At 38.7% G+C, this 24,521-nt stretch overlaps 1 protein-coding gene across 1 annotated transcript in view; it reads left to right on the forward strand.

Moving 5' to 3' along the window:
- The window catches only part of plxdc2b (plexin domain containing 2b), a 96,524-nt gene that overhangs the window by 56,406 nt on the left and 15,597 nt on the right, over positions 1-24,521 (forward strand). The window contains exons 6-9 of the mRNA XM_078281201.1: positions 8,329-8,447; positions 9,503-9,602; positions 16,271-16,366; positions 16,530-16,611. Coding sequence (XP_078137327.1) covers positions 8,329-8,447; positions 9,503-9,602; positions 16,271-16,366; positions 16,530-16,611 — 397 coding nt within the window. The remainder of the gene's footprint in view (positions 1-8,328; positions 8,448-9,502; positions 9,603-16,270; positions 16,367-16,529; positions 16,612-24,521) is intronic.

A 24,521-nucleotide genomic window follows, 5' to 3' on the forward strand; every position in this document is an offset into this window, starting at 1 on the left:
ATTTCCTGCGGCACCCTGGAAGTGGCAACGTCATTGATATAGACTAATTTCTTTGTGACTCATGAATAATAATAATAATAGTCAAGATAATAAAGTGACCGATATTGTGATGTGCTCAACCACAGTGTTGGGAAGGATACTTTCAAAACGTATTCCGTCACAGAATACAGAATACATGCCCAAAAATGTAATTTGTAACGTATTCCGTTACGTTACTCAATCTGAGTAATGTCTTCTGAATACTTGGATTACTTCCACACTGAATTGCATTTTATAAGTGTAGGAATGCGGCCATCACATACAGCTTACTAAACAGGCCTATTCTGGTGTGTTCTTCTGTTCCAACTGGCTGAATGTGTACCTGAACAAGCAGATAGATTTTGGTATTTGTAGTCCCGAACTGCATACTATAAAAATCTAACTGCAGTCTAACCTACCACGAGCTAATTTTAACTAACGTTAGCTAGCATGTCAAACGGGGCTAATCAGTCTTTCAACGGCTCTGGGGCTAATAAATCAGCACATAGGAGAATGTAAAGTTGCACGTCAACTATAAAATAGCAAGGTGACCAGTAAAACTACAGCAGATGACTACCCCTGGCTAATTAAAAAAAAATAACTTACTTTAAGATGCTTCTTCAGGTTGGAGGTGGAGTAATTTGGACACTGAAAGGAGGTTGGTTGCTGGCAAGCAGAGGTTACACTGCACAGTTATATTTCGTTCTCCCTGTTCTTTCTTTAATGTGAAATGCTGTTTGAATTTCCAAGATAGAAACGCATTTCTGCCCTGGCTCTGTTGTGCCGGTTCCGGCTCCATCTCTGCCTCTATCAGTGATCACGCAAATAGCTCATTTTTTGGTTTTCATATTGGGGTTTGCGGGAAATGCATGGAGACACCTTAATTTATTCAGAGAGTGAATAAACTCGTTAAAACAGAGAAGTAGCTTCATGTAATCCATTGATTTCAACAATGTAACTGTATTCTAAATACCAACTATTTAAATTGTAACTGTAACGGAATACAGTTACTCATAATTTGTATTCTGAATACGTAACGCCGGTACATGTATTCCGTTACTCCCCAACACTGCTCAAGAAATTACTTGTTCAAATTAAGTATTTGTTGTTGTAATTGGGAGCTAATTTTATCATACAAAGTACAGAAAATACACTTTTACCAACAACAATAAACTTCTCAAGGCTGAAGGAGCCCCAAAGACGGCTCATGCTACATACAACACGTTAGCCTAAGTGGGAAACGAACATAATATTTAAAAAAGACTAACGAAAAAAGTAACATGATGGTAAAACAAAGCAGTTACTAATGAAGTAATTTAACAGTGATAATGGCAAGTAAAAATACAGTATATGATTTTTGCATGAAGTAGGCTACCTTGGTTTCTTTTTGTTTATTTTATTCTTTAACTATTTCTCAGTTGGTTTCTACATATCACAATACAGTACAGTACTGTATGTATCAATATCGCCCACACCTACATTTTGACATTTAATCACAAAATAGGTCTTTATGAAACCCTCCATGACCTTTGTAACATCCCCTTACATTCCACTTACTCCCTTTAAACTAAATTGATGCCCTTCCTCACTCTCTGTACCTTTTTTTGCCATCTGTGGTGGTTGTTATCCATCATGTCAGTCATTAAGCCCTTTGTGACTGACCAACTCTGTGACCTTCTACAGTGGAGCTCATCAGACTTTAACCAAACTGGCAGCCAATCGATTCTCAGCCTGCCTGCTCCTCAACACACTGTCCATCAGTCAATGTCCTGCCAATACAGCATAAGAACTGTATGATCTGTTGTGTTGTGGAAGAGTTAGTGCTTCTTTCCATCCGACTATAAGCAGTTTGATGAGGTGTTCACAGCAGAGACATATTGTTTGTTCTCAACACACAAACTGAGAATTGTGTGAAACTTCACAGAGACAGTGTTGTTATTTTTTTGTGAATTCAAATCTGCTAAATTAAGATGTGATTGGTTAAGACATGGGATTTTTGCTGTGCTGTAAAACTATCCGGAAGTTTGATTGTGCACAATTATAGAGGAGTGAAGTGTTTCAACACCTGACAGACTTCTGAATTTGACTGTTGTTGCCAGCGGGACCATGGTGACAGAACTACAGTGGTAAAAATACCTCTTACATCCTGTATAACAAGTTTGACACTTAAATAGTTTACAGTAACACAGCTATAGAAGTCTGCTGTAACTTCCTTTCACAGACAAGCATGTATAAATCCATTACTCATCGATTCATGTCAAGTCTTCTATCTCCTAAAGGAGCTGCAACACTGTCAACTGATCCTGTTAAAGTGTCTTCTTTATAATTTTAAAAGTTCCGTGTTGTAAAAAGTGAAATTTTAATGTCTTTTTTTTTTAAAAGACATTAAAATATATACTTTTTTTTAGGAGATAGAAGTATTGCTATATAAATACTGTGAAAGTATCAAAACGCTCAATCCACAAAGAAATGCACACAGCCTGTATTCAGAAATTGTGCCTTTGAACAAGTCGTCAGGACTTCCATACTGTTGTCACAGCTATACTATATATAGGTAGAAAGTTTCGCTACAATGCCCTTACAGTTATTCCGCGGCTGCAATGACGGTGCAGGGACACCCAGAGTGCAGATACGGAAGACCCGGAAACGCTGACCAATCAGAACAGACTGGGTTATTTTGCGAGGGGGACTTAAAGAGACAGGCGCTAAAACTAATTTTTTTAGACAGTATAAGAAAAATAATGTGTTTTTTGAACATTAAAGCATGTAAACCTGTTCTAGTAGAAACCCAAAACACAAGTATGGACATGAAAATAAGTATGATATGGGACATTTAAGAAGTACAAGGTTTTGAGCCCAAAAGTGCTGTTTATCAGCTCCAGAGAAATCAAATATCCCATCAAACCTTGGCAGGTAGCTTCAGACATTCTAGCCAGGTATTGAGAAGGTGTAAATGCATCTGTCTCTCCAAGACAGTTATGATATCCTTCCTCCTCCCAAGTGTAACTATGTCAGTATGTAGTTCGTGGAAGTAGCCACTCACAGGGATGATGAGATGATGACGACTCAAATTCCACTGAATTTACACAGAAAGTGGTTGTGGTTGTTGTTCTCTCGATCACTTGAGACAGAGAGACAAGTGGCTCCAACGATTTCCACACATACGATCATACAGATAATGCATTGAGCTGTTTCCAGTTTAACCACTGAATTGTCAGTGTGAGTGATGATACATATTTATGTACAGGTGAGCAATGTGGATGTGGAAGATGATAAAACCTTTGTCCTGCTCATAGATCACAATTACGACAAAGCCATGCATTTGTATATACGTTTACGGATAGTTGTTAGCTAGCAAACTTGTTTTTTGTAACTGCTAATTGTTGTAACTAAACAGCTAAACTGCAGAACTTTTTCTGACATTTTTATCAGTTACCAAACAACCAAAGATGGATGCAATCAAATTTGTGATCTGGACAAAGGAGAGGCATATATGTTGCTTCATGTAAACAAATCTAATCTGGATTTCATCTGGATACAAGAGATGTGAAATGAAGTGTAAATGGGGCCTCACACTGTCACAGCTTATTGGGACAGTTACATAACACAGCCATTAGTTAATGTAACTTTATACATTGGGAATCATCAAAAATTATTTGAAAATGTTAAACGAAAAATAGACTGCACAGAATAAAACAAATTTAGAAAACTGATTCCTAAACCACATTAAATTACTTCACAATTCAGAGGGTGGGCTTGTAGACTGGGTAAACACAGCCCGATCTGCCGGCGATTTGATTTCGCCCTGGAACCAATCACAAACTGGCTTATCCACCTGGCGCGCTATTGGTGGGTTTAACACAATGACGATAGAGAAGCGACCAAGCAGCTTTTTGTTTACATTCAACATGGCAGCCACCGAAGCGCAGCAACCCGTTGATGCCGCTGTCGCTGCTACGTCACCCGGATCGTTGGTCTGATTGGTTGAAGGACTATCCAATTGCGTACAGAGTCATTTGAACAATGCCCGTTGATCACGCCTCTTGTGCAGTAGAAAATACAGAGCAGACTCCCCAGACTAATGTTCAATCTTAAAAGATTGAGCTTGGTCTGGTGATAGCCAGACTAGAGGGCTTGCGTAATAGAGCTAGATTGGATTTGTTTGTTTTGAGTTGATACAGCATGTTAAGCTTGTAAGTAGAATTAGAAACAAGCCCAGTGTGTGCTTCCTCCACGCCTCCTCCTCACCCACTCTGTATTTTTAGCCAGGAAGCCCCAGATAGCCTCCCCTCCTGAACTCAATGCATTTTAAGCAGACTTATATTAGGCTGACTGAGTAAGCATTCTGTGCCATAAAGTAGCAGTAATTTAGTGCTCTACCTTCTCCTAAATTCTGTCTCTTTAATGCATTACACAGCAACTCTTCAGTCTGTCCAAACACTCACAATAGTGCCAGAGACCGTCAAAGAGTGCTCTGTATTTGCTGCCCTTGACTCTACAGCTGTCTAACCTCCTTCTTTAACACATGCAACATCCACATCTAATGCCAATACACACCACATAATAATGTCATTTATAATGGGGTTTCCTGTACAAGCAAGCATGTGATCTCCAAACTGTCTTAGCTAAATCTCTGTCTTCACTTTGGACCGAAGAGTTTTGGCTATGTAAAGGAAAAACTGATTAGTTGTGTTATCTAACCTTTATTTCCCTGGCGCCCAGCCAAATGACTAGCTCAGAGGAGGTAATGGCTTTCACATCAATAGGTTCTCCAAAGTCCACAGTAAATCAAAACCGTGTTAAAAGTAATGTGAGGCCCGATGTCTGGGGGGTAGAGCTGATGGTCCTGTGAGTCTGGTGCTAATTTAGTACTTACCCACATTATTAAGGCAACACCTATTGATGACTCTTTGTGAAAAAGTGTGATTTAATTATAGCATGTGGCTTTAAAGTTACTCTCATACTTATTTATTCATTGATTCATTTGTTCACTGAACCAGGATCAGTCCAACACTCCTGTCTGTGACACTGCGCATCCATGTCTAAATGGTCAGTTCACCTATTTTACAAAAAACATGTTTTATCCTGTAACCCTGGTGGTGAACATGGAGATACAATAAGGGATGGAACTAACAATAATGGATTCATTGTTTGGTCTATAAAATGTAAAAAAAGAATAGTAAAAAATCACACTTTTCAAATCCAAAACCCATAATACACATCATTACTTAAAGCAACACCAAATATTATTTTGTACCTTAAAATAATGTTTCCAAAATCGTTTCAGTGGTTCATCAACTCATAACAGGGTGAACGGCACTTCTGCATTCGCTTTGCGCGCCCCTACCAGCTATAACCGCACTATGCAAGTTTGCCAGATCGGGTAGCCGAGCTGTGTTCAAATGAGACATAAGAAACTGTAATGGACAATTCCGCTTCCAACATGTAGGGGGACCGAAGAGGAAAAGTGCTTTGGTGTTGCTTTAAAGCTACATGGTGTAAGAATTACTCCCATCAAGTGTTGAGATCATATATCGCAATCAACTCTCTCTCGCCACGCAGTATTGTAGCTACGGTAGCCGTCACGCTTCAAAAAGTGAAGGTGTACAAAAGGCCGTCTATCAGCTGTGGTTGATAGACGCGCCACCCGACGGAAAGGAGAGAGAAAGAAAAGGAGACTTCAGCGTCCAAAGCAGCTCCAATGTTCACTCTTTTTTTCTGGTGACGCCGGTCTCTTGCTCTTTTTAATATCCGTTTTCTTTTTCTGGGCGAAGAAGAAGACTCATGTTCCTGAAATTTTGATTTTGAATACGTGTGGTCCTCCATGTTTCCTTCTTCAAACTTGCCGGGGCCGGGAAGCGACGATACCCATTAGCAGCAGCTGTGAGTCGAAAACAAGAAAGGCAGAGCAGTATAGCCTGTATGTCCCTTACCGGCTAACGTATTTCAAGATGGCGCATCATTCTGGAGCGTCTACCCCAGTTCATATAAGCGCAAATGTAAAATTCCCAGCCAATAGGAATACTTGGAATTGATGGTGGTGGTCAATATTCATAAAAAAGGACAAGTTTGTGAAGGGCAATACAGATTCTGATAATGAACACTACAAACGTTACACACTGGGGCTTTAAACAATTAATTGAAAAGTTGGAGCTTTATTTTTTGTGGATCAACTAATCAGTTAATCACCTTGTCAGTTGCTGGACCTTAGTGCAGCCTTTGACACGGTCGATCACAGCATTTTACTCCACCGACTGGAAAACTGGGTTGGCTTATCAGGTGTTGTTGTCAAGTGGCTGAAATCATACCTGCAAGACAGGAGGTTTTTTGTTGCCGTTGGCAACTGCACCTCAGCACCTATGTCCACCTGTGGAGTCCCCCAGGGCTCAATTTTGGGTCCACTTCTTTTTAACCTTTTATATGCTCCCACTTGGACAAATCTTAAAGAATAATCTTATCTCCTATCATAGCTATGCTGACGACACCCAAATCTACCTAGCTTTGACACCTAATGATTATGGCCCTCTTGAATCTCTTTGTCATTGTATTGAGCAAATTAACCACTAGATGTATCAGAACTTCCTCCAGCTAAACAAAGACAAAACTGAAGTAATATTTTTTGGTAAAAAGGAGGAAAGAGATAGGATTGCCACCATTCTCAACAAAAAAGGACTTAAAACAAAGGATACTGTTAGAAATCTTGGCTTCCTCATAGACAGTGATCAGTGCCACATGAAAGCAATTACTAAATCAGCATTTTACCATCTCAAAAATATTGCCAAACTTAGGGGTTTTATGTCAAAAGATGACTTAGAGAAACTGATTCATGCCTTTAGCTCCAGTAGGGTTGATTACTGCAATGAGCTGTTCACAGGCCTTCCTAAAAAGACCCATAAACAGCTTCAAATGATACAAAACGCAGAAGCCAATGTTCTTACAAAAACAAAAAGAACTGAGCACATAACCCCTATTTTGAAATCCCTGCACTGGCTCCCAGTAAGTTACAGTGTTGACGTTAAAGCACCGCTGCTTGTTTTCAAGTCGCTTAATGGAATAGGGCCAAAGTATCTGTCGGACATGTTTCTGCAGTATGTACCACTCAGGTCTCTCAGATCAGAGCAGAAACATTTTAGAAAAACCCACTGTCCGTACCAAACAGGGTGAAGCAGCACTCAGCCATTATGCGGTTCACCTCTGGAACCAACTTCCAGAAGGCATCAAAAACGCCCCAACTATTCACAGTTTTAAATCCAGACTTAAGACAAAACTCCTTTCAGATGCCTTCTGCTAATGCTTCACTGAAGCATTATTACTTATTGTAGTAGACCAATGATTTTTACTATTCTTTTCTTTATTTTATTTTATGCTTTTATGCTTTTATCTTTTACTGTTTTTATGCTTTAATGTTCTCATGCTTTTATTTCTTACTGTTTTTATGATCATGTACTGACCCTTGCTTTTGTTTTGTGTGAAGCACATTGTATTGCCACGGGTATGAAATGGGCTATATAAATAAACTTGCCTTGCCTTGCCTTGTCATTTCAGCGCTTAATATTGTAGTTTCAGTTTTATTTTGAGGTATTTGCCTCTGAAACTTTTGCTGCCACCCCAGTACAATGAAGGTGAAATGAATTTAACTGGTGCAGATGAACTATATGCATGACTAGATACTGTGAGAGGTGAAAAAGTATGTCCTTTGTAATTTGGGTGAACTCACTCGTGTCAGTGTTGTTGTTTTTCCGCTTTACTTTGTCCCAGTTGGTGACCCCTCTTAGCCAGTGTAGCTGGAAACCTTTTTTTATACTATAATAAGAAGTCATTTACAGTGTTGTCATTTGCTCTTGCACAGTATGAAAAGCTTTCACTGTTGTGAAAATGGCCGGCACTCCATAATCCATCACAAGTAACCGCCACACCTTGATTTGGTTTTCTCAAAAGTTTCCGTTTTATTGTTGTTCCATGCTGCTCCAGTTGAGTGTTTTTTGAGATCAGTGCTCACGCTACTTCAGTGTCAATCCCCTCACACCCAGAGGGGGAAATTAAGTCTCTGCCAGGAAATAATCTCTCAAAAAGATATCTACTTACAGGCATGATATATTGATGTCTTCTTATTCACAGACTTTTCTCAGTCAGCGGTTTATTTCACGCTAGATCTGGGACAGTAGAGATTGTATTTCAAAAACAGTGAAACACAAGTCAGTGTTGAAAAATAAAAAGTGTGACAGTAGCTATCAATGGCGCCTGTTTTTTTTCCTTGAATCTAGGTGATTCTATGTAGTAATAAGCTGTATGTGAATGTTTCTCCTTTAGGTACTGCTCTGGTGGTGCAATGGGACCATGTCCACCTACAGGACAACTACAATCTGGGAAGCTTCACCTTCCAGGCAACACTGCACAACACCGGCAGGATTGTTTTTGCGTACAAAGAGGTCAGAACTCAGTTATCAAAAAGGTTTTCTTTATCTTTCCTAAAAAAAAAAGTATTCCTGTTTTATCTCTAGTATCTGTAATTTAAGACATGTACAGCATTTCTTTCTCTGTGTTGTTTTCTCTGTCTAATTTCTACACTTTTTATTATTGTGCATATACATATGCCCAGCAGGCATGGGCTTACAAGACACCACAAATTAATAAAAGCCAGATCCAGAGTGCTTTAATGTATAAAAGTAAAAGATTTAAAAAAAAAAGAAAAGAAAGTAAAATAAAAAAATGAAGAAAACCGGCTTGAACGATCTTATCGTCTATAAATCTCCAAATTAAAAATTTCACAGATAAACAACTTAATTGAAAAGAACAAGATATTATATAACAGAGACTGCTGTAAGAGTTGCAATAGTTTATTTAGTTTAGTAATTATCTATTATAATTGTTTATAACAGCAGGGGTCCGCGTTTACAATGGTGTCTCTTTTTTAATTTGTTATTTTCACATGTTAGAAAAGCTGCTGGAGTTTTTTTTTTTTACCGAAAAGGTGTTTTATTACGCTGCTATTATGTGTCTGAAAATAGCAACCCGACCATTACATGTAATCTAAGTTTTTACGTGATCCTTGACGATTACGAGGTTTGTTTAGTAAGGCTGAACTGCAGCTCCATCTTTAAGAATGTATCCCTGAGACAATCATTCCTTTTGTTTAGTTGAACTCCTTTCTTCCAGTGTTGTGTAAAATCTACATACCAGATTTAAAATGTTATCTGATTGGACCATATATGTTAGTTTTAGTCTTTTTTCTCAGATATAAGTCAGTCCTCACAATGTTGCTCATTTCCGCTCCATATGTATCTAAAATGTTTATTCTATGTACCAAAGATAGCTACATGCTCATTGAAGTTGCATAATGTCTAAGCAGATTCCCATGAGACATAGTAATACATTAGTTGAATTGTCAGTGCTGTCAAACTGGTGTGGCTTCTGCTTTTATTTTCCAGCCTGTCCCAGACAGATCATATTGGTTCTGGTAATTCATTTTAATCTTCTATTTCAGATCCCCATTGAGGTGTCACAAATCAGCTCTGTCAATCACCCGGTGAAGGTGGGCCTGTCTGATGCCTTTGTAGTGGTCCACAAGATCCAACAGATACCCAGTGAGTCCCAAACGCACCTTTCTAGCTTACATTTGCTCATTTGTTTACAGAAAAACATTTTCAATAAATCTTAATGCCAACTTTTCTAAAAACGGGGGGACTTTTCGATAAACACTTCCCCTCAACAGTGATTGTCCAATCAAAGCAAACGTAACTACGCACGGCAAGCTAGTCAAACTTGGAATTTAAACACGCCAAAGCGGTATTAATGGGGCTGTAGTAAGAATGATATTCTGTGTTTTTATAATTTGGAGGGTGGTGTCTTTTTGTAGCCTTTACAAAACCAAAAACACGAGAGCAAACTGGCAGAAATGGATGTTTATCTCTAATATAACTGCTGAATGTTTGCATGGTTGTGGGAAGTTAATACTCGTTTTCACGTTGTTTGTCTTGTAAAAGTAAAAATACAATACCGCATAAATCTTCCTTCTGTGTCACTCTGTCCCAATGTGTTTTTCCAAACAACACATTGACCCAAGCATCCAAACCGGTTGAAACAATTACCGTTTTATTTTGAATGGCTTGCTAGCTCTACAATACAAAACAAGAACAATTTACATGTCTTCTACAGTACATGGATCATCAGCTGTTGGGGAAGCTAATTGAGACATGAAGCTGTAGCCTCAGTCTTTTAGCACGATATCATGTACAGTATGTAGCCATCAAGTGCAAATTTAAGACCCTTTTACATGCTTCCGCTTTAATCAAGTTAGCTGGAGGCATATTTTTATAGCAGTTCACAGAGTTAGCGTGATTTGATAGTTGCCTAACAAGAATAACAAAAAGACGGAACTGGTCTTATCGGAGCATCTTCGACCTCGAAAAAAGGCAGTGCAGTGCGCCTTGCGTTTTGCAACATGCAAACATGCTCTGTCTGATCACGGCCTAAGGAGTTCATTGTTTTGTCAGCTTTTTATTTACTCTTTTAAGCTGTGCCTCATAGCTTAAAAGAGTTTTGCTTCAGCTCCCACTGTCACCACCTCTTCTCCAACACTATTCCACCTCTGTCAGTGGGCAGAGCTGTGGGCACAGCTCCAGATCTGCCTCTCCCATTCACTTTTAAGTTACTGCAATTTAGGCCCATTAAAGTTAAAGCAAATGCAAGCAAAGGAGAGGCACTTCAAACATTTTTATCCACAGTCAGACTCTCTTTCTCTCTGCCATGGGCTCTGATTCAAAGTCTGCCACAAAAATGAGTTGTCAGATGTGATTTATTCAGTAATTTAAACTCTGTTTTGATTGCGTGTGTGAAACTTGGATAGCATTTATTTCAAAGTTAATAACTTATAACTTAAACCCCAAAACATAAAAAGGGCATTTTGTGTCCTTCACTTTGCATCTTTATGTTGAGTTGGATGGGGAGGCGATTACAGCATGTCGTGAGAATGATTTGTGTTTGTCTGGCTTAAAACAACAATCCAAAACAACCTTGGAGTGGTTTTTCTGACATGGACTTTGTTTTCTGTTTCATCTGAAGATCTTTTCTACAAAATCTCTTTCTAGGGGTTGTAACTGGCACTGAGTGAATTGTCTAGTGAACCTGTTAGAGCTGTCCTTCTAGACAACATAAACCAAGTCTTTGATGCTTCTGGCACAGGTTGATGAAACTAGTGTGTGCAGCTATGGAGTGATGAAATATTGAATGGAAGCAGAATGAGATGTAGGTCTTGTGGCATGAGTGGCATCGCTGGGGAGTATACGTTTTCATCTTTATGTCAGACCCTTTTTTCTGTTCTGATAATCCATCTGAAATTATCACTGTGCTTATTCAGTTTCTCAAGACACCCCAATGTTTTATTCCAACCAGATTTTCGAGGAGAGATGAAACAGCCAAAATGGAATTCCTTCAGATGCAAACAACTAAATAAAATGCCTGTCTTGTCCTCATTCTATAGCTATATGACATTAAATTCAAATGATGTGTCAACATTTGAGATTTGTTTGGTCACACTGTTCGCTGTTCTAGAATGCAGGTTTACCATGACAACAGTGGCAGGTCTCGAAATTCTTTTAAAATTCTTTTAAAACAATGAGTCTTTGATTTCACACAGAAATGAACAAAAGCAGCTTCTTATGTTGAGCCGTTATAATCGTTGATTTTGCAGCTGAAATGTTGAACGTCACTAGCAGGTTTTTTTTTCAACTAATGTTAGCTAATTAACGCTAACTATGAGTTGGTTGAATTTTACAATCAAATTTGTTAGTCATTTTTCGAACAATGGGTCAAACAAAAGCAGGCTTCTTATTTTAGCAAGCGACCATCAATTTTGCCAGCTCAAATGACAACTGTCTGGCAGGGTTGATCAGCTATAGCTAGCTAACTAATTAAGCTACGGTAATGTCAGCTCCAAGAGTTGGTTGAAAAACGAGCATCCTGTAAACGGGGTCTTAAACTTGCACTTAATGGCTACATTCTAGATTTCATGTTAAAAGCCTTGAGGCTAACGTTAACAGGACCCTTGCAAAAATCTATAATGCTCACCAGTTGATGATCCATGAAGAAGACAATGAAATAAAGAAACAAAATATAAAAGCAGACTGTGTGTTCATTTGTATATAAACTTAGCTGCTTAGCTTGAATACTTGTTCATAGCAACACTAAATTTTAACATTACAAGACTGCTTGGATGAGGACTAACCCCTGTTTTTGGCAAACGTAATGCTATCTCGGGTAACGTTGGTGGGGGTTGCTGGAGTGTTAAGTTCCCAGCTAATGTTAGAGCAGAGAAACAGACTGTTTAATCCATTCTTTACATTTTTGCTCTTGGGTTTTTGGTTTTGGGTTGAAGCTTTGGGAAGCTAAATCACAGAAATCACCCTCCAAACTGCAAAATATCTGTCTTACTAAAGTTTTTGAAGCAGTGTGCATGGAACACTGCTTCAAAATGTGGAGTTTTTATATATATATATATATATATATATATATATATATATATATATATATATATATATATATATATATATATATATATATATGGGCTTGTATGGCCTTTATTTGATAGGATAGCTTGAAGACAGGAAAGGGGTGATCGAGAGATGGAGGATGACATGCAGCAAAGGGCCGCAGGGCCGTTGGATTTAAACCTGCGCCCGCTGCTTAGGACTCAGCCCACGTGGGGTGCATAGTTACTTGGTGAGATCGAGGTTACCCCCAGGGGAGGGTTTTTTAATGAATAGTTTATTGCTAAGACTGCCTTCGGTCATTGCAAACAAGATCAAACTCCTGCATCAGCTGAAACAAACAAGGTTCTTTTTCTTGTTGTGCAACGAGCGTGTGATATTTGCAAAGTGCACGGTTGATGTCCAAGCAAAAGGGCAGTATTTGCATCTTGCACCTGTCAGTCCAAGGGGCTTGAAGAGCCCCATTAGCTGTATTGCAAGAGTCTACATAGACAGCAAATGATGCAACATCTTAGATCAAATGTCCTTATATTGATGCAAATAATAGAAAGTGGTGGTTTAATAGGAGATAGATGGATAGGACTAACCTTTGGAAAAAGCAAGAATCAGCAGTTTTCATGCATATGTAGGACGCCATTATAGCTCATTTGTCCATAGGAAGGATGGTTACAGTTAATCTTGTTCTTGCACTCTGCATATACAGTAGAAATGTAGGTTGGAAAAGATGCTGATGAGAACAGTTCTCTTGTAGAGGAATGTTATTTATCTGAACTAAATACCAATTGTGCGGTGGATCTGTCTTGCTCTGCTTCAGATCTGATTTAAGGGTAATTTTGGTGAAAGATAAATATTTTGACACATTTTTCATTGTGTATAAAGACAGTCATGGCAGATTAGTAAATGGCTTCTGTTAAGTTTCCATGTCCTGAGAACATTAAGTCGTAATCCAACCAGAGAGGAGAGCCATGACCGCTGCGGGCTGTACCATTAAAGAAGTGTTTCAACTCAGTTAAGTGTCTCTGCAGCCAATTACTGCATGGCGACCATGGCAACTAGAGGGACATTTTTTTAACCCACTGTAGCTTTGCCCCAGATTAGAAGCTCAAATAAAACATCTTACACTGCCTCCAGGCAGAGCAAGTCATCCAGTAAAAGCAAGAGAGGAGAGAGAAGATTTGTGGGTGTCCTGTGGCCTGGGTGTGTAATTAACAGGTCAGTATCTGTATCTGTCTAATCTGTATTGGCGTCCAAAAAATGAAAACCGGAAATTACAGAACATCTCTCTAGACCTAGTAAACACAGAGCACGCTGTCGTCAGTCATTGTTTTCATCAGAGAGTGTTGATAGTAGTCAAGAAGGATCGTTGTTGTCATTACTCGCTGAACGGAAGAAAATACGATGACTAGTAATAAGAAGATACTGGCGTTGTCAGCTCACTGGCTTATTCTTGTGGAAGAAGCACTGATTCGCTAGTCAAGGGCTAGGACTCCACCAATCAGATTGGTCATTGATTCAACAAGTCAAATCGGCCAAAACTGACCGACTGACGACGGCACGGAACACACCAAACAGACTCCAGTCACCGACCTCGCCACACTGTCTGACGGCCGATAATCGGGTTGGTGTGTCAGAGCCATACACTTTCTGAATGCTACATTATGCATTATCTGTCACAGTGAGTTATTCTAGAAATGAAGCCAAAACCACCCCCTTTTCATATCTTCTCGCCTGTATCTGGAAGAATATAATAATAATAATAATAATAATGATTCCCAGCAGGAAGATGCCAATATCAATTATATACAATTATCATTCTATGTTTTTATTGTCAGGTTTTTCACAGCTGATCTCTGCTTAAGAATAAATGTTCTGATTTAATGTATTGGAGATATCAACGAGCCAAGAGTTTAATCACGAGGTTAAAGAGGTCGATTGAACACATTGTGATATTTTGGGCAACAGTAAAAACAGCCAGAGCACTGTCTGATGAGCAGGCAGTGCGAGCCTGCCATTTCACCATCGATCTTTAACTCAATGTGTTCACATCACATTTGCATTGATTTCCATGCAGTTCTTCCATATGGATGAATAGGCAATAATAAGAAGCTGCCTGGTGTTGTGATTCAATCAAGTATGTAAACACAGGCATTTTCCCATTATATTTTATAACTCAAGAGTGCAATTAAATGTGCAAGTGTTTTATCTTGATGACACACTTTTGCAAATCTTCCTTTGTTTGAGTGCATCAGCGGAAGGTAGCTAAATCCTCAATAGGCGTTGTTTATGTTGTGGCTGAGAGATTGATCTGATTTGCGGTTTCCTTCCACCTACAAACCAGAGGCTGGCGAGGCTGTACAGTCTGCCCACACATCAGCAGCCTCAGGCTGGGGAACTGACCTTCCTCTGGGCCCCACCGTGTCATTAGGCACCTGATAATCCCCTTGCTAGAGGCAAGAGGAAGTGAGGCACCATGGGAGGAGAGGAGGGGAAAGGAAGGGAGGTCTTATTCTCAGGTTAGACCGAGCTGGCTCTCATTTGCTGCTTTGATCAGTTCTCTTGTGTTTAATCAAACCAAGCAGGTCTGCAGGGAAACAACATCCTATCACATGAGAAGAACAACACTGCAGCCAGCGCAGCCAACTGTTCATTCAACCAAGCAAAGAAAGTAACCTCCAATAGTGTTAAAGGAATGGTTTAACATTTTGGGAAATACTCTCTATTTGCTTTCTTGTCCTTAAACCTGTGTAAACTAATGTTTCGATCGTTAGTCGATATATTGTTATTAAAAATATACAGCAAAACAAACAAGACGTAACATTAATGAGTGAGCTTTACAGGTGCTGGTAAGAAGATTTTTTAACCTTTGGACAGAGCATTGTTACCTTTTCCTCCTGTTTCCAGTCTTTATGCTAGGCTAACCGTCTCGTGGCTGTAGCTTCATATTTACTGGACAGACACGAAAGTGCTATTATTCTTCTCATCTTACTAAGGGAATGAGTTTTATTCCAAAATGTCAAACTATTCCTTTAACTTTAAAACTGTTTCAGAATATGACAGTACTCTGAGACAGCATGATACACCATAGTAGTATTATATAATATAATAGTATTGAATTTCAATTTTATAGTTCATTGGTCAAGCAAATGCAAGTGCTATAGAAAATGTCAAGTATTGAGTAATGCCACGTTGCATGTTGCAGTGCATCTCAGTTTCATTCCTGGAGCGCAGGTCTGCATAGCAAGTCACATAACAATCCAATAAGGGTTTAGATTATCCACTATGTTAGCAGTTATTATCAGATCTGTTTAGATACTATGCAGGATAAGGATATGCCTTTTTGACTCTAACAAATGCTGTATTTCATCCTCTTTTTCCATTTCCACTTATACCATGGCCCTTATGAATTATACGGGCCAGAATCCAATGAGAGTCAATTATGTATCTAATCAATCAGTCCATCTTTCCCGGGCTGATGACTTGCTGTTATAGATGACTGGGAAGGCGGCCTTTCAACATGGTCTGATTGATATCAGCTCCCAGGGGAAATTGCTACCGTCCATTGCCAGATTGTGGGCTGACATTTGGGCACAAAGAGAGGGGAAAAATAAAGTGATGTGGTAGCATCCCATATGACCTGATTCTGCCTCCAGCTGTCTTTCCTCTTTCTTCAGGGGCCACTTGTCCCAGTTTTATTTATCTCTGGGTGGGAGATTTGTGATGGTTTGTTTGCGCCTCTCACACTGTCTCCCTCTTTTTCCATAATATAGACGTTAGGCGGAGGACGATCTACGAGTACCACCGCGTGGAGCTGACAAAGACGAAGATCACCAATTCTACAGCCGTGGAAATGATGCCTTTACCAAGTAAGAAGACTTTAGTGGAACAGCTTTTGGCTCAGTCAGAGTGTTATTTGAAGGATTCTTTATCATAATGAGGCATTTACTGTCAACCTTTTCCTTGGCTGTATGTCAATTAGGCTATTGATTGTGTAAATTGTTTGAGATTTGATCTTCTTCTCCTCTCTAGCCTGTCTCCAGTTCACCAGCTGTAGCACGTGCATCTCCTCACAAATCAACTTCAACTGCAGCTGGTGCCATCGGCTCAACAGGTTGGACCTTTGAACACTTTTACTCTCAAAGGATTTACCTGTAAATCCTTTTACTCCTCTCCTCCCAACACATTCTCACTGGGGCTGCAACAAACCATTATTGTCATTATCGACTAACCTGCATATGATTTAGTCTATAAAATGTCAAAAAGTAGTTAAAACAATGTCCATCACAATTTCCCAACATGACATCTCCGAAATACTTGTCTGACAAACTGTACAAAAGCTAAAGAAAACTGTGACAAGCCGCAAATCAGATGGAATTTGAGAATTCTTGTCATGCTTAAAAATGTTACTGAAACGATTAATCAATTATCAAAATAGCGCCAAAATCTTTCCTGCCGATTGATGAATCGACTAATTGTTTCAGCTCTAACTCTCACACCCATTAACTCTGGTTTGTACATAATCCATGCACAACTGCCTTTTTTTAAGAAGGTTAGATTTCATTTTTTGGATATGAATTCTAATCCATAAGTCTTTCATATTAAAATAAATGTTTTGGTACAAACTTAAATTCTGCATATAAATTCCTTATACCATCAAATACTTTTAAAAATTCATCCAACATCTCTATCCAGCTGCGAGCATTTATGATCATGAAATCCCTCTTTAAAAATCTTGCCATTTGTAGTATTGGTGAATATAGCAGTTCACATTTCTGTAATAGAATTCAAACTTTTACATTTGGATCAGTAATGTTCCCAAAAACATGATTTCAATTTTAAATATAGGCCTAGACAGGTTTGGGGCTAACACTACACTAGCATGGCTGGCAAAAAGTGTGATAATACAGTAGATGCTCAAGAACAGGGTTCGAATTACGTGGGAGCCAGTGGGAGCTGAGCTCCCATAGAGAGAGGATGAGCTCCCATGAAAGCAGTAAAATCATACACCTGTGGGGGTCTCGAAAAAATCATCAGCACCATTATTTAAATCACAAATAAAGCACTTTTCCCAAACACATGGAGCTCTGAAGCAGACCTGTGCGTCGCTTAGTGTCCACTCTCGCTGTAAAAAATAGAGATGAGCAGCACCCCTTCAGCTTCAGGTTTATAATGGACGCGCTCTGCTGTCGACATGCTGCGTAGTTTCGGTTTCTCACCTCCGATGTAGAGCAGCGTACAGCCACTTCTCTAAACTTTTGCTCATTCAGAGACCAGAGTCTCAAACGGGGCTCTGAGTCTGTAAGGAGGTCTGAGATCTACCGTATCAGCAGAGCAATCACGTAATGCACAGCAGGCTATGGTGCAGGTAGATTATTTTCTGAAATATAGTGACTTTATTCTTGTAATAGCCTATTATCACTTTATTTTTCTCAAAATATCACGACTCCTCCAAATCACAGAGAGCACAGATGGGATACATCAGAAATATTACAGTCCAGGGATTTATTAATCCATTAAAATTAATTCATGTATCACTGAGGTGAATAATTGTCACATGCACATTTAAGGAGGTTACTTCCTCAACAAAAGACGCAAAAGTGGAGGGAGGAGTAAATGATGCCTCTAGGCTACATGTGTGCTGACTCAGATATAATTAGAAAAGTCGATCTACAGTAGAATAAATAGCAATACATTCTGTATTGCCGGAGAGCCTTATTGTAATATATTCCATTATGTTTTTATATTTGGATTGTAATCTATGTTTCCCTTTACATAAAGATATTTGCAACATACATTGATTCAGAAAAAGGTAAATAGGTGCATAAAAATTCACCAGAATGCAGGAAATGAAATGTTTAATGCTCAAAATTAGCTGCTCATAGACTACTTTTTTTTTTTTTTTTTTTTAAAGAGACCCCCACAAAGATGAAATCATAATTCGAACCCTGCTCAAGAACAATCAGCTGAACCATTCTGAAATAGGTTAGTTACAACTATAGCAGCACATGTTGTGGACACACTTTTAAAAACACACTGGTGTGTTTTCACAGTGGAAAAAAAATGTAACCTGAAAAATTCAGGATCAACACTTTGATATTAGAATAACTTAAATTTGGTCAACGTTAAACTTATGTTTTGTTGGTGGTTTGCATATTTCAATGTAAAACACAACCCATCTGGAGTACACACAGTCCACAGACTTCTTGTTGATACAGTATGAATGATGAAACATTACCACAAAGCTGCTGACAGTATCTCTGCTGCCATTGCTGTCAGTGAATGGGAATGTAGTTCTACCATTTAGATGCGATAGCAGCTCATTTTAACATTCAGTCGACTCACATCTGTTCTATCAACCTCTGCTCCACTTTTTATCTTATCCTTCCCGTCTCCCTGCACTTCAAACAAAAGTAAATATTTGAGCTGCTAAAGAAGTGTTAGCGTTCCTCCCCAGAATGTCCTGACAGCTGAAATGTGAGCTGAAGTGGGTTTTTTTGTTTTGTTGGATAGAAAAAGTTTGAGTTAAAATGACAGATAGGAGAAATACATTATGGAGACAGTAGAGTTGTGTTATCATGCACAGACTGAAAGTTAAGAAAGTTTCAACTTACAAGTCAAAAGATGTTTACTGTCCTGATAAATGTGTGAATTTGAATGTGTTTTTGGAGGTTGTTCTCGGGGTTCGTACAGTCAAACTCAGGGCAGCCACTGTCTCGTCTCTTTTGTATTCAGCTGCATTTTGAATGCATGCATCAAATATTAATCTGCCACTCTTTTATTTTGGACTCATAATTTATTCTCTGAGTAATGTGGTTGACTGCAAAGTGCAGCACTTCTGCTCTGTCCATTGAGAGTTATTGTTATACAGGACTTACATTGAATTTGACTTCCCCTCTGCTTTGCATCTTAATGCCTCTGCCTTTAACAGAGATAATCAAATGTACCACGCAGCAACATGAAGAAATGTTTTCCCTCTCAGAAATGTATGGACGCTGTGGAGAGATACTGAATGCCTCTAGCAGTGATCTCATTAAGCTGCATTTTAATTAGCTTTCTAACTGTGTTAATATCTGACTATTCAGCCTTACTCTGCCCTTTGTATCCTTCAGCCACTTCCTTTGAAAAAGGCAAACATGCTTTAAGCATGCACTAATTAAAACCAGTGGCGTCCTTGTTGGCTCCCGGGTTAATGAAAGGCACTGACAGTTTAAGAGAACAACCCAAATCAACTTCTCGCACAGTGAAGTGCTGGGAAGGTGAGAGCACAGCACCTATCTCATGCTAACTTCTGAACTAAATCAGTTTGTTGTGGCAGATGTGTGCCACCGGTACTGAAGCAGGTTAATAAAGCATGACAGATATCCTGGTGGATCCGCAGTGAGCCATAAGTGCCTGTGTAGCCAAACACTGATGTGTTTAGAGGAACTGAAGGGATTTGTTTACCAAAAGAAAACAGCTGGTGAGCATCACAAATGCAATAAAAAAAAATTAAAAAAAAATGAATGGCAGTTAAGGAGGCAAATATTGGGATTTAATATGTCTTAGTCTCCGAGGAAATTGTTATTGCATACTTTTATCTTCAGAAATGGTGTAATCACAATCTCAGAGATTGAAAAAGGGAAAAGAAGTAATCAGTTTGTTTACTTAAGTAAATCTAATAATGCAATAATGTAAAAAATACTCATTACACCCACTACACCAATGGATTTGTTTAACTTTTTTATGAGAAAATAAAACGTTAAAGCTTTATTGCATAACTTTTTTGTAATAATAAACATCCGCTACATTCAAGCCATTGTCAAATGAGTCAATACAACGCTAATTATCAGCTCCACAAAACTCTCTCTGTATTTCTCAGTATTGCTAAGTTTAGAAAATGGTGTCGTCCAGCAACTTTCAGGTGCAAAAACCTGAGTGAAGATAATTACCTCTTCTGAAGAATCATGTTTTTAATCCTCTGTGTCCTCCTTTCTATACAAGCAACTCCGTGGAGAATGGGTGGGGATGGTGCGCGATTACAGAAAAGCTTTTGTCATGTGGCTGCAACGACAGTGCCGTTGTCATTACTTAGAATTCCTCATGGGGGAGACAGAAACTACGCACTATACCTTTAAGGACTTGATGAGAGGGAGATTTGGTTGATTTGGTGACACCCCGTGTTTCACCAGTTGTATGCTGAAAGCTCTAATACAGCTGTAGGAGAGTGAACAATAAACACAATAAACATTGAGGGAGATATCAATGTGATACATGCTTCGTTTTTCTGTGAATTGGATGGCGGACTCCGCCACTAACATTGAAAACTGCTGTATAGCGAGGCAAATACAGAATGTAAATACATTCAATGTTTTTTGCTAAAAAAAAATAAAAAAAATGCAGACCATAAAAAGTATCAAAAACATTGATTTAATGAAAAGCTGAAGGATTAGAATTGAATCATCTGCCCTTGAATTGCCCAGAGTTTCACATCCAGATGTATGCAGACAGTTATTTACACCCATGCTAAAACAAAAGAACAAGCTGCTTCAAATCTTACTGCAGCATTGAACAGCTTAGGCCTGCTTTTATTGTAGATGTAATGTAACTCATTTTAATATGTTAACCATTGTATTTTAGGATGCCTATAGTCAGCTGGCCGGGGACTACAGCTGGAAATTAGCCGTTGAGGCTAAAGCTGCTCCTTTTACTCTACAGTTAATTAAGGGGGACTGTCCACGACATTATAAACTAATAAACTAAACTAAACTAAACAAAGTGTCAGACTGGTTAACTCACTGTTGTCTTAGTCCTAACATGGCAATGCTGTGGGCATGTATTTTTCTATCAATAGAAAGAACACACATCAACCTGACATCCTAGTTCAAGGAGAGGTAATCAGTACTGTTGCGAACTTTAAGTATCTAGGCATAATCACTGATTCTCACTTAAATAAATAAAAAAAACATATATAAAAGGTAACCAGAAGTGTCAGAACTAGTCTAATGAACTTTAGACATATTAGACACCAACGGCCTCTAGCTTCTGCTAAACTCTTTATGAACTCAATGATTTTCTCACATTTATCTTACTGTGCCACAAGCTGGTCCAAGGCAGACGTGACTACGCTAAAACCATTATACACTCTTTACAATCAGTGAAAATTCTCCAAAAAAAACAACAAGAATCTACCATCATTGTACCATCATTCAAAAGTATAATTTATTGACCTTTGACAGTTTCCTTTGTTAAGCAGGTATGTGCTAATGTATAAATTAATTCATGGTCTTAGGCCACCACCGCTTAATCAATGTGTGTCATTTTGCAGGGACAATACTAGGGAGACCAGGTCATCAGCCACGGTGGGGTGACTGCTCGGCTAAATTTAGGGAAACTGCTTTCGGACAATCAGCATTTGCAGTCAGAGCTGCAGCTCATTTCCAACCCACTTAAAACATGGCTCAAGACAAATCAATAATGTGATCACTGATCTAAACCTTTGTATGGAACCAACCAACTCTGAGACTATGTATATAGTCAAACATTTTTGTAAGACGTTTTATGTGATGTACTGTTTGTAAATATTGCAAACTGTTGGCTTGCAAACGGTTTTGCTTTTTAATTGTTATTATATGTTATATATATTGTTGTACTGTATTGTTTTTTAATACGTTCCAGCCCAGGGACCGCAGATGTAAATTAGCTATATAGCTCTAGTGCAACATTTGTGCTGTGCATGGCCTCTGTTTAATAAACAAACAAAAAAAATGAAATGCAAAGAATGCATGACTTCCATGCATTTCAGATGGTGTCTCAAGAAGTCGGAATGGAACCCAATAATATAATCTATCCATCCTGCTGTGAATGTTGGAAACCTAAAGATAAATATTCTCCCTCATGGGTTCATTTATATTCAAATGAAGCACCTCGGCCCATTTCTAATTAAAAGCACCGTGGCTCACTGCGCTAGATGGCAACTAGCTGTGATGGATGCCATTGAGATGAAACAAAACACAAGCTCCACATAGGGACAAGTTAGACCTGCTCGGTAATATTGTGTCTCATTTTGCTTCCCTCTCAGCAGTCGGGAAAAAGTGGGGGATTAAGCGGAGGAATCTGTCTCGCCTGATTGAACAGATGTGGCAGAATTTTGGGGGGGAATAAAAGGAATGGGATGATTAGAGAGGTAGGAAGATGAAAATGGACTCCTTCACATAAAGCCATTACCATAACAATATGTTCACTCGAGAAATGGGGCCTGCTGGGGATGTCTAAAACTCTACTGGACTCATATTGTCCTCTCAGAACAAAGCACAGATACCATTGCTGGCATTAAACTGCTGCGTTACTGCATTGTAAGTCGGTCATAGGTTGTTTTCATATGTGTGCATTTTTCCGTACATCTCCCACCTGCAGTGGCAAATCATTTGCAGAAAGCTTTTCAACTTCAGTTTGACCAAACACAGTGTGAGTGGGTTTACTACTTTGCATACTAACTTTTCCTTCCAGACAGGATACAGTTTGTGGGCCTAGACAGAATAATGGCGAGTTCGCCAGTGGGCGATTTATAATTTTGATCCGTTTACAGCATGGAGGATTAGTCGCTGCCGCCTCGATGGCTGTCTGCCTTTTGAGGTTATTACTCAGCAGCACCCTTATCCCAAGGCCCCATGACCCATTGAACTTCCCCCTTACAGATCCCACGTCTTCATACTGTAAAAAAAAAAAAAGGCAGAGGAGGTACAGATGTTTGCTTCTCAGCTTGATTCAGAGAAGAAAAACCTGTGTTATATAAAGTTGTCATAATAATGTCTGTGACTCTTATGATGGTGAACATTTATTAAAGTTTATTGTCATGATGGGAGATTTGTTTTTACAGCCTCTACATATTCCACGCAGAAACATACACAATACATGAAATATACACTTTGACTCACCGATTGAAAACAGTTGTGTAATGTTTCCTCTGAAGGAGCTTGAGACTTCAACATTTTGAACAGAAAGCCTACATTTGCCATGCCAAGTGTTTAAGATGTTCTCTTTTCCTGTGTTTGTTCTCACCTCTCAAATGTCCATGTCTCTACCTCTTAAATGAAGAGGTAGAGAGGAAAAGAAAAGAAACTCTGCATTATAAACTGGGTGTGAGGAGTTTAAAGACTTGAGTGTTAACCTGCACAGGGAGGGTCTAATGAGTAGGAGCTTGACAGAAACAAGTTATACATTTTGCTATCATATCAATAGTGCAACGAGAGACATGAAGAGAATACAATAAAAATGTAATTAATTTAAAAGAAAAATTAAAAAGAAGAAAATTATAATAAAACAGAAAAAGAAAATAGTGCCATCCATCCATTCTCAACCAAGAAATCTCACAACTGACCGCCCTCCTTCCTCATCTTGATATTATACATAGATGCTTTCCTCCATGCTGTCCTGCATACAGACACATAATTGATTAGTGTCACCATATATAATAGTCGCATCAACTTTAACATTTCACAGTAGTACACACACAGTGATATAAAGTAAAATTAAGTTGTGTTAAAACTAGGGCTGTCAATCGATTAAAAAATGTAATCTAATTAATTACATACTCTGTGATTAATTAATCGAAATTAATCGCATACATAATTAACGGTGCCTGAACCAATACTTTTTAAGAAAGTAAAAAAAGAAAAGAAAAAAAAGGGTACTAAACAACAGTTGGTGGCATTAAAGAACGGCTTGTTTATTGCTAAGGCCATATGGTCAAAATTAAATGATTTAATAATAATGTATAACAATAACAATAACAAATTTCAGTAGTAAATTGCTGTTGAACCATCAGATGGGAAAAGGACATTTACAATAACTTCAAATGCACCACGAGGCTGTAGTTTACCAGTTTCATTGAACGCACCGTCTGTGTTGTTTCTCCGACGGCAGCTGCAGATTGTTACATCCCGGTGTTGAATCCTCTACAGTAAAACACAGTCAAACTTTACACCGTTTAGCGTTAGCTGTCAGCATTTTAACCGTTTTTAATCCAGCTACTAGCTAGCGGTA

The sequence above is a fragment of the Sander vitreus genome, chromosome 22 (genome assembly GCF_031162955.1).
Source record: "Sander vitreus isolate 19-12246 chromosome 22, sanVit1, whole genome shotgun sequence".
Taxonomy (NCBI): Eukaryota; Metazoa; Chordata; class Actinopteri; order Perciformes; family Percidae; genus Sander; species Sander vitreus.